This window comes from Lepidochelys olivacea (assembly GCF_965140295.1).
Source record: "Lepidochelys olivacea isolate rLepOli2 genome assembly, chromosome: 10".
Taxonomy (NCBI): domain Eukaryota; kingdom Metazoa; phylum Chordata; order Testudines; family Cheloniidae; genus Lepidochelys; species Lepidochelys olivacea.
This window is the reverse complement of record NC_140420.1, coordinates 2,761,511-2,775,848: the sequence shown is the minus strand read 5'-3', so window position 1 is coordinate 2,775,848 and position 14,338 is coordinate 2,761,511. Positions and strand designations below refer to the sequence as shown.

The following is a 14,338-nucleotide window of genomic DNA, read 5'->3' as shown; positions in this document are numbered from 1 at the left end:
GGACCGTCTTGAGAGAGAGAGCCACAGCCTTGTGCTATGGGATGCGTGTTGGAAAGTGGTTTTAACATGATTTCAGGCTGGTAAAAGGTGCCAGACCAGGAGCCCTGGAGGCTCCCTAGAAGTTATAGATTTAGTAGAGCGCAGGCTGCAGGAATGGGAGCTTCCCCTCGCACCGCCATGGAAACATGCCTCAATCCTGCCCTGGAGGGGCCATTCCTAGCCATCAAAGAGGAACAATCAGTCTTTGGCTGCTTTACTGCAACTGCCAGCCAGGTGCTGATCAGTGGTTTTGGCACTTGCTGACTATAATCTGGGCTGAGGATAACAAAATGTATCACAAACCCACCAAATGCATTTTTTTGTTGTTGTTTTTTTTTTTAAACAGCCTCTCCAGATACAGGCTGGATTTAGAGCAGCGTCCTTGCCAAGGGATGCTGTGTAGCTCAGGTGCGGCCCTCTGAGCACAGAATATTCTTTCACACACGTTACCACTGGTTTCTTTATCTCCTTGGCCTCCCCATGACGACCTGTAATTTTGTGTGTCGTGTTCAATCACCCCATCGTAACGAACAGTCATAGATCTTGACTCCTTTTTTTAAAAAATGGAGATGTATGTCATCAAAAATGACAGCCCCACACTAGCCCACAGCGACCTGATCGTGGTTATTACCCAGTCTATGGCAGAGGGGAAGCTATGTCACTCTTGCGTGATACTTGTCCAGTGTTTTTCCAGTGCACTTGACTTTATCTTTTGGGGATGTAGGCCCAGTGTGTTTCATTTTGTGTAATTAGATTTGAAAGCTTTTCATTTTAATTTATCTGCTTTAATTATCAGTCTTCCTGTTAAATCTTTAATTTCAGATTCTATGCAGCAGAAATTGCTATTGGCCTATTCTTCCTACAAAGCAAAGGCATCATTTATCGGTAGGTAAACATAATCTCCCTGTCTCCCCTTCTAAAGAACTTGTGCAAAAATATGAGCCTGTTTATTACAATGACTGGACTCTGTGCTTAGGGTTCAAGGAATCATTTTTGTGTCAGCTAAGTGACATAGTAGTCAGCACAGCAGTCCACTGGGGCTGCAGCCCATTGCGGTGTCATGGAGCACGGTTTGGCAGCTGTCTGTTGAGTGTACATGCAGTAAATAGAACTGGAGGCCTGCTAATGTTAGTGCTTTATGAGAGCATGATTTGTCTTTTATCCCAGTTTTGTAGGGAAGAGAGCTCCTAAAAGTGGTTTTGATTCTTTTCCTGCCTCCCTGTTGTACATTTCTGTTTGGACAACCTAAATCATGGCTGGTGGAGTGGATCAGTTGTGAGATGTGTATTTTGCTAGGGAGCATTGTTTTCTCATCTTTGAGACTTAAAGTGAGTGCTTGTGAGGGTTTGTCCTGAGACTTGCAGTATAAACCTGGCACTTACCATTCCAGTGCTTGCCATGTCAGTTACAACATTCTAGGTTAGCTCGATCACTGGCAGGCCTGGGAGAGCACTCCGAGGCTTCTGGCGAGGCACTGAAACTAGCCATCACTCTTTTACATGGTGGAGTCTCCACAAGGCCCACAGTAAAGCAGAACATCCTTAATGAATGTCAGATGACATCAACTGCCCATGAAGGAGAATGCTGACTGCACCAGTGTAGTCATGAGGTACTGAATGCTCTGCTCCAAAGACGAAAGCAGTCGGGACAGCCTGACATGAGGGACGTTTTTTTTGCCATTGGCTGTTGCAGAGAGACATTGTAAGTTCACTGGTACTTTCTTTCCCCTATAAAATTGAATGCAGCCTTTTGTTTATCTGTCCTTGCCCAGTCCGAATTCTAAGTACTGTTTCCATGGTTAGTGAAGTCCTACAAAAAGTGAGCAACTGTAAATTGTGCTATTCCTGCTATTGCACTTTCACTTAATTGACCAAGATTAGTTTGTTGAACTGAGGAAGTGCTTAAAGTATAATTTTGCATATGAAATTATCTTGGCTCCAAATAGCTACATATAATTTCTCTATGAAGTGTGTTGCAATACTGACTGTTGAGTTGTCCATCCCAAACCTTTATACTCTTCCATTGGTGTCCCTTTCCATGTTGCTGCAGGATTAACAGTCTCACTCCTGGTCTCCCCATCCCTCTGTGCTCCCCAAACGTTTTTTGTGTTTACACCAGGGAAACCAGCTCATGACATCTTTGTTCCCTTCCAACTTGAGTCATGATACATGTTTTCAGTTAACTGGGGAATTTGTAGTCCAGAGCTCTCGTATTGACTCTTCCCCATAATTCTGGTGCATTCACTCAGTCAGCGGAGGGATGAACCTTTGTACATGTACCAGAGGCTCTGCCACTGTGACTCAAGTTAGTAGCTGAAATGTATGCATGTTTATGCTGGAGGCCAGTTGGCTGCTGGGTGAGAAGCCAAAGAGGGAGAGGAGTTTAGATGCTGCTACTAAAATATTAGCTGGAGGGAAATCAAGGAGTGGCAAAGGGTTTACTTCCACCCTAACTAGTGGTTATTTTCCAGCCTTCGTTTCCAGTAGACCCTACTGTAGCTTGTGTTAGAAGCAAATATGGGTAACTTGCATTAGAATAGCTGATCCAGAGCATATGACAGAGGTATTGTGAAAAGGGGCAACCGAACCATGAACTTAAACAAAAACACCTTTACAGAAACTCAGGTGATTATCCGCTTTCTTTTTGAACTACAGTCATTCTCCTGGTTGGAGGCTCTGGGCTAGATCTTTATCTAGCCTAATTCTCCATAGCTCTATGAAGTCAATGGAGCTATGCCTGTTTACATGAGATGAGAATCTGACCTTGTCTACCAAGCTGGTTGATGTTAACTTCATGATGTGCCCTCAACTTCAGCTCTACGGTGTATGATTTTGCATCCTGTTCCATTACCCCGTTAAAGAGATTTGCAGCCTTTGGCACAACTTCATAAACCTTGATAGCAGATGACAGTTGACTCAGAGTTCATAGTTTGCACCATGACAAATATACCACTAGGTTTCCGGCCTGATGGCCTTTCTGTACCCTGTGGACAGAGATACAGCACATACGCCATTACCCCAAAAGGAGACCTTTGGCTTATTGTACAGGACATAAACAAGAAAATAATAACACAGACCACATCAAGCCGCTTGGTAGTTACATGAGGAGCAACTTAATATTGAACGTTCACTGAAAGACTACCTTCCAACTTTTTTTTAGTGTAACCCACTGGCCACATCTTAGCCAACACTGGAGAACTGACCTAGGGATCTCCAGAGCTGAAGGCATGAGTCTCTACAGCTTGAGCTAAAGAGCCTTGAGCTGAGAGATGTAGCAGACTCACACCTTCTGCGGGTCAGGCACAGAGGCCTGTTGTGTTACATTAGGAAGAGAAGTTTAGATAATGCTAGAACCTTTTCTGACCATCTACCTTTTGGTTACATGTGAACTCCAAATACACTTTGAGGTGCATAGAAATTAAAGATGAAAAATGATCTATTAAGTCAATCTCCCTGCTAGTGCAAGGTTGTTCTGTACAGAATATTTTCCAGTGTGTTGGCCAGCCTGGCATTTATGTGGAATAAAACATTTTAAAAATTGGGCGCCGGTATGCCTAGATTTCATTCTGAATCATTATCCCCAGGCCGTCTTCCTACAAAGAGTGTATGTGTGGGGGAGAGCCCTGTGCATGGATGAGCTTGGATGCAGGAGGTCTGTTGGCTTTTTTTTACTACATCCTTTCAATTTTACCCTTTTGTATAACAGTTATTTTACTGTCCTGCTGTAGAGACCTAAAGCTTGACAACGTGATGCTAGATAACGAAGGGCACATAAAGATTGCAGACTTCGGCATGTGTAAGGAGAACATCTGGGATGGAGCAACTACCAAAACCTTTTGCGGTACTCCCGACTACATTGCGCCCGAGGTGAGAGAATGAGATGCGCAGCAGAGGCTCCTAGGTGATGGGTTTTCAAGGATAAAAATATCTTATGGAAAAGTGTATTTCATAAATCACCTTTTGTTTCTTTTGACCAAGGTTTGAATGGATACAGGCAGAGAAAACACAATAGCTTCTGTGGCTTTTGTCATTCAATGGATGCATTGAATAGCTTTTGTCATAAGCCCGCCGACAATAATTGTCAGTTGACAGCATTTCCTTCAGAGATGCTTGTGTGACTGAGTCTGGAGGTGGCTTGAGTTTTTCAAACCAGAGATAAGGGCGATCCCTTTAGGGCCAGCTGGAGAACGCATGCAAAGCAAAATGGTCACTGGAACTAACTGGGAATTTTTCCAGTGGAATGATTTTGCAACAGAATGGGCAGTTTCTACAAGGTTGAAATTTTTGGTGGAAAAAAATTAATTTTCCCAAAAAATAAAATTGATTTTTTTCCCATTTGGAAAATCAAAATAAAATATTTCATTTAAGGTTGGTTTGACCTGATTTGGAATATTTCATATTTTTTAACAGACCCAAAATGATTTCTTTCAAATGACTTCGATAAAACATAAACTACACTTTCCTATTGTGACACATTGCCTTATGGGAGCTGTAGTTCTGGCCGCCTTTTCTCCAAAAGGCAGGGCTCCCAGTAAGACTACATCTACCATAAGGCAATGTGCAGATTTCATTCTGCCTAAGCTGTGTGGTGCATCATGGCAGTCCCATGACTCTGGATACATTGTGGGAAATGTCCTCAGGCAGGAAGCCTGGGCCAAAGGTGAAAATGAAGGCATTGTGCTCCCGAATGACAACTCCCATAAGGCAATGGGTCACCATAAGAAAATACAGTGTCATGTTGAAATGAGTCAGAACAAAGCATTTTTATGTCATTTCAAAAAACTGAAATAAAACATTTTGATTTTGGGAAAGTCTAAATGTTTTGTTTGGATCAAAAATATTTCCACACTTCCAAGTCATAATTTTTTTTCAGAATTTCCATTAAAAGGAAAATTTCTACTCCCTGTCTCAGAGCGGACCAATGCCAATGTTGGGATGTCAGAATTTCTTGCAGGAAAGAAATTCTCTGTTTTGCTTGGCTCCCACAGGGGCCTGCCAGGCTCCGGCTGCTGGTCTCTGTCACCCAGGACTATACTGAACATTTGTTCATTTAAATATTTCCGTGGTCTCTGCTGCCACTCCCACTGACCCCAGCAGCAGCAATTAGGCATTACTACTATGTTTGTCTCCCATCAACAAGGAAGCCAAAGGCCTGTCAGTCAAAGCTAATGTCTGAGCAAGAGTCCACCCACTTCCTTCCCAACTCTCTGTGACCTGCAAGCAAGGAGTTGCCTCCGTTCTCTGCTCTCATTCCAGCTTTTCAGTGCCCTCTTCCAGCTGCTGGCTGGTGGAAGGAGGGTGAGGGAAGGCAGCACACAGAAATGCTTTAGTGCAAAGACCCTGTGGCCCTGCTCACAACTTTAAGGGGTTCCGGCCAGACAGGAGAGAACCATCAGGAAGATTCTCTCTTGTCCCCTCAAACCACCTTCTCAAGGGCTCAGCGCGGGTCAATCCCCTTCCTCTAGACACACAGGGCTGTTGCTAGCTCCATTTCCCTGCAGCACGACTGGGTCTCTGTGCCTGTTGTCCAGCCAGCTTGAGAGCTCCTCTCCTGGCGCTGGCGTGGCCCCTCGGCACAGAGACCCAGCAGACACCATAGCCCCCTTAGTAGGCTATGCTCTGCTGGCCTCCCTGGGTTTCTGGCTTGGGGATCAGGACCTGGAGTGCAGTCTCTGCCCCTCCCTGGCAGCCCAGGTTTGTTCCCCATCATCACCCGTCACCCATCCCAGTGGAATGTGGTGTCTAGTGGAATCACCCTTTGTTGCTGGGAATATGGGCACTGACCTGCCTATGAATGTGGTCTGGATCTCTCTGCACCCCTTCTCCAGCACCCCCGGAGCTCATCTCCTCACACCCAGATTCCCTCTCACTGGGGTGGGGCAGCAGGGTCCCTCTGATTCAGGGGCCTCTCCGTCTCCATCTTCCCCTCCTCGCGTTTGCTCTCCTGCTGGGACCTGGGGGCAAGGCTACTCTGTCTCCAGGCCTTACTCCTCTCCCAGGACCACTCCTCGTAGGGACCTGTCTCAGTCCTGATTCCCTAGCAATTCTGCATCTGTGTGTGTAAGAGATCCCTGTTCCTATGTCCAAATCTTCCATGGAGAGCCCGCTCACCATCATCCCAGCCCTGGGGACATGTGCCCTACCTGTTCATTTGCAGCTAAGAGCCAGCAGTCTGTTACAGAAGCAGGGCTGCAGCATGTAGGTTGACAGTTCAAGAATGCCTGTGACCTTTCTACTGAATACGCTCTGACCAGGAAGGCAGGTTCCCCTTCCTAATGGCTCCCTCCTGTACATCAAGGAACCTGGTCCAGGAATCTGCAGGATGGCTCAATAGCCACGTCGGGCCACAAGGCCTTGCCTCATTCAGGGATGCCGACAAGGACTTTGTCCCTTTTGCAGCTTTGGCTCAGGGTGCAGGCGGATGGAAGGCAAGAGACTTCTGGCCTTCACAAGGCCCAGTTCGCAAGGTGTTAAATGGGCAGGAATTCTCCCCTCCATTTGGTCTGGGGGATTCCTGCCTTCCCCAGGCTCTTCCCATAATCGAAGGCCCCAGGATAAGTGCTCTCTTAAAGCAATACCTCCCTTCTTGTTATGGGACTGTTCTGAGCAGCCTTGGGGGGGAGGGAGGAAATTCTTAAGCTCCAAATCTGTGGTTCTGCACCCACGGTCCTTTGAACCCTATGACATTGTCTCTGTCTAGCTAACCTTCTGATGCTACTTTGCAGCCGCCTGTCGGGGTGCAGCTCCCTTTCGTTCGGCTGGGTCTGGCTCTCGATTTGGCTGCTGTCCAGATACTCGCAGAAATGCTGAGTCCTCATTGCCAATCTTTGCCCGGGGGGAACCTGTATGTTATGTTTTCCTACCTGGGTGGTGGTGTCATTTCTACCCCCTGACCCCTTGAGTGCAGAAATTGAGTCAAAGATCTTTGCCTTCTTAGATTGTGGCTTTCTCATGATTGGACAAGGCTCCATCTCTTGGGATTTCTCCCTGGAGCTCCCATTTGGAGCGGACTGGCCTCAGAGGGCAGAAGCGTCTGTTTCTGAAATCTGTAAGGTGGCCACCTGGTTCTCCTCTTCATTTGGCCTGACCTGTTGGATCTGCCCTCATTTCATGATACTTTGTTGTCTATTAGGGCTTCCAGGACAGCTGTAAGGTAAAGCACCTCCATCTGCTCACTGCTTGCAACATCTGTTGTTTGTAAATGGTGTCACTGGATTGGATGGGAAAAGAGGGACGGCCGACAAGGGAAAACTACTTGCCAGTAGGTCTGCTGGCTGTAGTCAGCCCGTCTCCCATCCCAGCCTTGACGGAGGCCTATCTCCCTGTCCTTGTACTGGAAGTCTGTAGTTGGAATGGAAGTGGGTGGGCAGTGTATCGCTTGTACACTGGCCTTTCCTGGCAGATTAGTTACCTCATTGCATCTCATAGGGAAAACTATGACGAACAGAACTACCAGTGACTAATATTCCCTTATTAAAATAATCCTGAGGCATCCCCATCCTGTGACTCGCAGTGAGAGGCTGCAGGTGTGTTCTGAAATAAATTCGTAGCAATGTCCTCAAACTGTTCAATATCTTAATGCTTGTTTCAGCTTATTACTTTACCAACTGATGGCATGGTGTGTGACAAATTTTGCTTAAATTACCGCCTGGGGGCAGGTTAGCCGTTTATTTAAGGTAACCAGTGTTGCGCTTGCTCGTAAATACCTGTCCCCTTTTAAAAAAAAAAAAAAGAAAAGAAAAAACAAAGAAATCTTCTTACATTCTGCCTGAATGCTCAGCAATGAAACATTAGTATTTACCCATTGAAACAGTTTAAGGAAATAAATCGCCTTCAGATGTATGTCAGATTATGTCCCCGTATTCTAAACTGCTTTCTGTTTCGTCTCTGCCAGGGAGACCTTCATTACACGACTAGCCCAAATGTGTATTATGTAGCCGCTGTGTATTAAGACTAATAGCTCTGTTGCTGTGGGTGATTAATACTCCTTCAAAGCAGGACAAATGACCATTTTCTTTGGTAGTCAACTGAGCATTATCACTCAAGCACTTATTTTCCTTGGTTTAATTTGTTTTTTCAATAGAAAAGCAGAGAATGGGAAATTAGGATGCAAATTGCTAATGGATTCAGGAATAATATTATTATTTGATAGTGCTCTTTACTGTAGATCTCAAGGAAGTAAGTAAATTTATCCCCAATTCATAAATGGGGAAACTATGCACACACACTTGGCCAACATTACACAGCTGTTCAGTAGCAGAGCCAAGATTCGAACCCAGATCTCCTACATTCCCGTGCAGTTCCTGCTTCACGAGGCTCTGCTGCCTTCCATTAAGAAGTTGAAAATGTCTAAATGCTATCATGGCCTCAAGTTAGAAACATCCTGTGATTTGCTTGACCCATTTGCTGGGACTCTGTTATAAGGTACAAGTCACTCTGGTACCTAAGGGACTGAAGTGAGTATGAATGACCATCACTGGTACAGTTTCCTGTGCAGGAGCGAGTGCTATTTAATGGTTGTTTTTTCTGGTGTTTTATTTACGGACATTGGTTTACTACAAGGTTTTTTGTTTAGTTGTTTAATATTTTTTACGCTTAGAGGGCTTTGATGTGAGTAGTTCACCCCTGAATTTCCCAGGGCACTGGCAAATCACCAAAAACCAAGTGAAAGGAACACTCAGTGAACTTGAAGTCAAGGAAATTCCAAGCTGAAACTCAGTGTCAGATCTCCGTAGTTCATCAACACTGCAAGGATAAGAACAGTCCCCAGTTCAAAAAGCTATGTGTCTGATTTTAAGCACACGGCTCATGCATTTATAATCAGGCACATGTGCAAGGACTTTGCTGAATCAGGGCCCCTGTGAAGTTAAGGACAGGATATCAGCTCTGACCTTTAGACTTAACTGAATGTCATTGCTTTTGTAGGTTTAAAGTAGGCTGTTAATAGGTCATTTGATGAGGCCTGTGATTTAAAGACTGAAAACACCTTATTTTCCTGATGGGGCAGAAATGGAGCATGGTAAGAGGCCATAATTAGACTCTTTGTCGTACACCAGAGGGGTAACTTTGGAGCTGTTCTGATCTATTAGGCAGATAGGCTTGGTCATGTATTGTTTATCTAAACCCTGCCCCATGAGCCTCTTGTATGTAGCCAGGTCCTTTCCAAACTATCGGAAGAGAGAAGCTCTTGTTATAACCTGTTCCATTTCATGGCTGTAATCAAATGCAAGTGGCTGTTTGCATTATGGAAGATTGACAGAATAATCTGAAAAATAGCCAGTTGCCTTTTGTTCTTTGGGGATGTTGTTCTCCGAGGGAGGGGGAGGTGGAATGTGCCAGGGTTTTCTCTTTACGTAGGAGAGAAATGGGGCTCCATGTGGGCTCAGATGTCGTTTGTGTGGATCAGATTGCAGGATTGGGGCCTCAGTCAAACATGGGGGGTGGGTAGGTGGGAACAGAAAGAAAAACCTCTTGGAGTTGAACTGAATCACTGTGTGTATATTTTACTGTGATTAGCATGTGATTTGCATTCATATTTGAATATATGAATCTATTCAGAATAGAATTCTGTAATTAGGATGAATAAATTGTGTAATTGTTCTGCGTTAAGTGACAGATGGCACAGCCTAAGGCCTGTCAAACTCTGTATGAAACGAGGCCCAGCAGCAGCAGCTAAGCAAATAAACTGGGGCTTGAAAGAGCCCTTCAGAACACAGATTCACTCTTTGCAGAAGCCAGGTTCCTTTAATTCAGGTTTCCAGCCTGGTTATAACTCTGTGTGTGTGCGCGTGCGCTCGGGTTTCCTTCCTGCTTCCCTTTTGATCATTTGTACCCTAGACTAGAGTGACTTCCTCATTTGAAAATGGGAAAATAAAATGACAGAAACATGGACTCTCCCAGACTCCCCCATATGCACCGTCATTCAGACGGAGCTGGGCCGGCTGACTCAGTAGCTTGGTAGAACAAACGGTGCTCCTCCTTCTCTCCGTCACTCTCAGGAGGGCTGATTTCTGGAGTAGTTTCTTTCCTTAAATAGCTAGGAAATCAAAACACATGCTAGTATCACCACTGTTTGGCTGGAACGTCCCGGTTGTGCAGCGGGATTGTACATTCGATTTTTCTGTGATAGAGACACAATCTATGCTGGTGTGTCTAAATTGTCCTTTCATGTGGGCGAGGTACTTTGTTCATTTGGGGCTCAATCACACAAGCCAATGAGTATTCTGACCCTGATCCAGCAAAGCCCTTAGAGCATGTGCTTAGATTTAAGTACATGAGCAATCCCATTGACTGTGATAGCCTGGGCCCTTATTCAAGGTACTGCGAAATGGCTTAAGTAGTTCACAATCTTGAAACAAAGTCTAAAGTCTGCTAGTGATCATGCAGATTGCTGATGGTCTGAGTACTGTGCAGGAACATGCATTTCTGGGAACAGTCTCTGGTCCGCTCCTAATGCAGGAATACGTACCAGCAACGTCTGCATGCATAAAGCATAAACTATGGTGCAATATTACTGCCTCTAGTTTTGAAGAATGTGAAGTGGAGAAGGCTTATTTAGGTAAAGTGGGACTTTCTCATGGTCTGGTCAGTTTTTCTCCACTCAACAACTTTGCTATCTAAGTGGAGTTTCTCTGGAATTAGAATTTTAACTTAAACCTTGCAATGCACCAGAACAATTTCTGAGCTTTCAATTTATTTCGCTAGAAGGAGAGTTTCTCTGTGCCAGACATTACTCCAGTTGGGTTCAGCTGTACTCTGCCCTGACTGATGGCTGTTCATGACATAGAAGAAATTAAACCAAGCTGTGTGCAAAGCTGGTAAATGATCTTGCTGATTTCGCTGCAAGGTTGTATAGACTGTGATTTCACAGCCACAAGTTTTCACAAAAAGAGCCATGCAAAAAAAATGTGAAATGTCATGTTTTGAGGCAAGAAATTGACCCTTATTCCAATGAAATTTTGGCCCTTGACATTTCAAAAATGTAATGCCTTTCAATTGAAAATTGAACGATTATATCCATTTTAACTCCAAAATGGTCAGATTTGTAAGCAAATGTGATGCTGCACAGTTGTGGGAGCTTTTTTCTTTTTCTTTTTTGTTTTCTGGAAGTTTGAGCTATTTTATGAAATAAAAATGCAATCTAATAGCTTCAAATGTTGAGAATTTTAATTACTAAAATTTCATAAGCCCTTTTGAAAGGTATACCTCTACTGAATATACCTAAAGGGCCAAATTCTGTACTGTTACACCAGAGGAACTGCAGAGAAATCAGTGGAATTAATCCAGTTTTACACCAGTGTGAATGAGAGTAGAAGTTGGCCTAATGTTTCTGAAACAATATTGTATCTGTAGTGATGAACCTACAGTTGTGAGCAAACCTGATCACTCTGATGGATCATATTATTGTTCTCTCTTGTCACGCGTTGACTTTTCAGGCAATATCGCAATTTACCTGGCTTCTTGGAGCTGAAGCTCATAGCAGGCTGTATTTTAGACACCGTGTGTTCTGTATTTTTTTTTAAATCAAATACATGCTAGTTGAAAAACCAGAGGGAATGTTGTGTTTGTCCTGATGTCATACCTCTGCCATGTTAATGAGCGCTGTGCAATGCCGACTTTCAAAGGTGTTGAATACCTGCCAGTACTGTAGATTTCAACAGCGGCTGCAAGTACTCATCACTTCTGAAAATTCGACCACAAATAAATATCCCTGTCCTTTTGACCTGGACCAAGGCTTGGAATTATTTTCCATTGTGCCAACAGGCTAATAATTGAAGTGTTGTAATCCTGCTGTTTTTGTTGTTTTTAGATAATTGCTTATCAGCCCTATGGGAAGTCGGTGGATTGGTGGGCATTTGGAGTTCTGCTCTATGAAATGTTAGCTGGCCAGGTAATTGAATTTTAATTGATTCCCATGGGATTTTGTTAAATTCCATTGTGAGCAGCTGTCAAAGAGCAATTTGTTTTGTCCCATCAAACATTGGGATGGGGGAAGTGCTGTGTGCTTTGTGCGGTGCTGGGGATCAAGAGTCGTGGATCACAGTCATGGGGAGAGGCTGCAAATCTGGAAGAGATCAGTCATGAAGAGCCCAGAGAAATGAAAGGCAGCTGACTTCCTACCTGAAGATCATAGACACAAACATTATTCCAAGAACAATGATATGCCACTTAATCTGTCTTCTTTCTCTTCCTCCCTAGGCGCCCTTTGAAGGGGAAGATGAAGATGAACTTTTCCAGTCCATTATGGAGCACAACGTAGCCTATCCCAAATCCATGTCCAAGGAGGCTGTGGCAATCTGTAAAGGGGTAAGGGGCAGCCTTGGCTTTTCGCATGGGGCAAAGAATGTATGGCTTGGTTTTTATGCAGCTAGGTGCAGAGTTGCACATGCAACTGCATGCCTAATTCAGGGTGCTCTCCCTACAGCGGCTGTCCCACATAGTGGGACCGCTCATACAAATGGCTAATAATAGTCATTTGTGAGCAACTTGTGCGCACAGGCCATGGTTACTGAGCTCAATACAGGAGTAACTGGGTGAAATTGCTTGGTCTCTTTTATACCAGAAGTCAGACTAGATGATCTCATGGTCCTTTCTGGCCTTTAAAATCGATAAGTAGCTGTAAAAGGGGCCATCCTGCTTGCTCCCTCCTCGGGCTGTGATATCGCAGCCCACGGGGGATTTGCATCCTGTGGCCGCTCTGCGAAGCAAACTGTGGTGCTAACGTGTCTGCCTCCGGGGTGAAACGCTGCCCGTGAGTGTTCTGCCTTTGCCTTCAGTGGGCTCCGGGGTTCATTCTGGACATGAAAGCATCCGGGTTCTAGTGGCTCACCTTTCCCTCGGAGGGCATTAGGCAGTGCTGTGTATTCAGTGTCCAGTTGCCAGCCATTTTGAACAGCTGCAGCAGAGAGATTGTGCCACCTTAACGTGTCTCTTCCAACCCACCCCTCACACTGCTCATGGGGTTGAGCGCCCTTCCCCGCTCTGTGCGGGAGGGAGAGCGTGCCTCAGAAAGCAGCTGCTTTCCCCTTCCCTTCCCTGGCTTTATCCCTTCTTCCCTGGTGATTTACTGTGTGTGGACGTTCCGAAGAGGGGCCCTCGCGCCGCCCTGGGAAGAGGCAGACTCCTTGTGCTGCGGCTTCTCCCGTTGATTGGGAGAACACCTGCTGTGTGCTGCTCCCGTCTGCTCAGTGCCGCGTGGGGGGCACAGAGGCCCCATATCAAAGGGGAGTGTAGCGCACAGCCCTACAGAGGCAAAGCAGTGCCAGTTCCTGGAGTAGGTCCCCCATTCTGATGCGGTGTGGGTACCACAGGCTGTTTACCGGCCAGCCTCTTCTGCACAGGGGCCTCTCTATTATTTCATGCCTGTCTCAAAGAGTTCTAAACACCTGTTGCCTTTTTGTCCCAATTCGTCGTCCTGCTGCTGTCACACCAGCAATCCTGGCGGGAGGTAGTATGGGGTCAGCATGGGTTGGTTTGAGCCCAGCCGTGCACCCCCCACCCCATTCTCTGCCTTCACTCCCTTTCCGTCAGCCCTATCTGTGCCTTTTGGGCAAACAGTCCAAGTCTAGTTTCCAGAGCTCTGCGGCTGTCCTGGCTCGGCTGTTTCTGCAGAGCTCTCCTCTCTGATACTGATAGGACCCTGTGGCAAGAGAAATAAAGGTAAAACATCATCCTGTGCTTAATCGGTTTATTAATGGGTCTTCTCTCCTCTAAGCAGTTCCAACACGTTCAGAAGCAGGACCAAACTCTTTATTTTCATTGCTGTCTTAGGCCAGGGCTACGCTACCACGTACTTCGGTGTAACTGGCATCGCTCAGAGGTGTGAATAAGCCACCCGCCTGAGGGTCGTGCGCTACGCTGACCTGAGCACTAGCGTGGACAGTGCTCCCACGGCCTCTCACGAAGAGGGGTTTATTGTGCGGACAGGAGAACTCTCTCCCGTCGGCAAAGTGTCTGCACCAGACCCATTACAGCGGCCTTGCTGCACTGGCCTAGCTGCGCGGATGTAGCACTTCTCATGTAGACTAGCCCTTGGTGGTGGTACATGGACGTCGAAGGGCGTGACCTTGCAGCTGAGGGTGTGGGGATGCAGCAGTCTCCAGGCAGCACTTGGGCATGTCTTTGGCGTTTGGGCTGCTTGCCTTCCAGTTAAGTGGGAGTGGAGGGGGTGAAATGTGGAAGCTGAAAACAGGCACCAGACTTGGGACCATTTATCCAGAGACCCCTCTACCACACTGAGTGGCAGCAGGGGCAGTTCATGAATCTGTATAGACTTAAAACAATATCAGGGCCAGGATCTG

General features: G+C 45.8%; 1 protein-coding gene across 2 annotated transcripts in view; it reads left to right on the top strand.

Annotated features, from left to right (window-relative positions):
- Positions 1 to 14,338, top strand: part of PRKCB (protein kinase C beta) — a 244,411-nt gene that overhangs the window by 197,103 nt on the left and 32,970 nt on the right. For both annotated transcript variants that reach the window (XM_084641907.1, XM_084641906.1), the window contains exons 12-15: positions 862 to 924; positions 3,767 to 3,905; positions 11,848 to 11,928; positions 12,237 to 12,344. In XM_084641907.1, the coding sequence (XP_084498033.1) occupies positions 862 to 924; positions 3,767 to 3,905; positions 11,848 to 11,928; positions 12,237 to 12,344 (391 nt within the window). The remainder of the gene's footprint in view (positions 1 to 861; positions 925 to 3,766; positions 3,906 to 11,847; positions 11,929 to 12,236; positions 12,345 to 14,338) is intronic.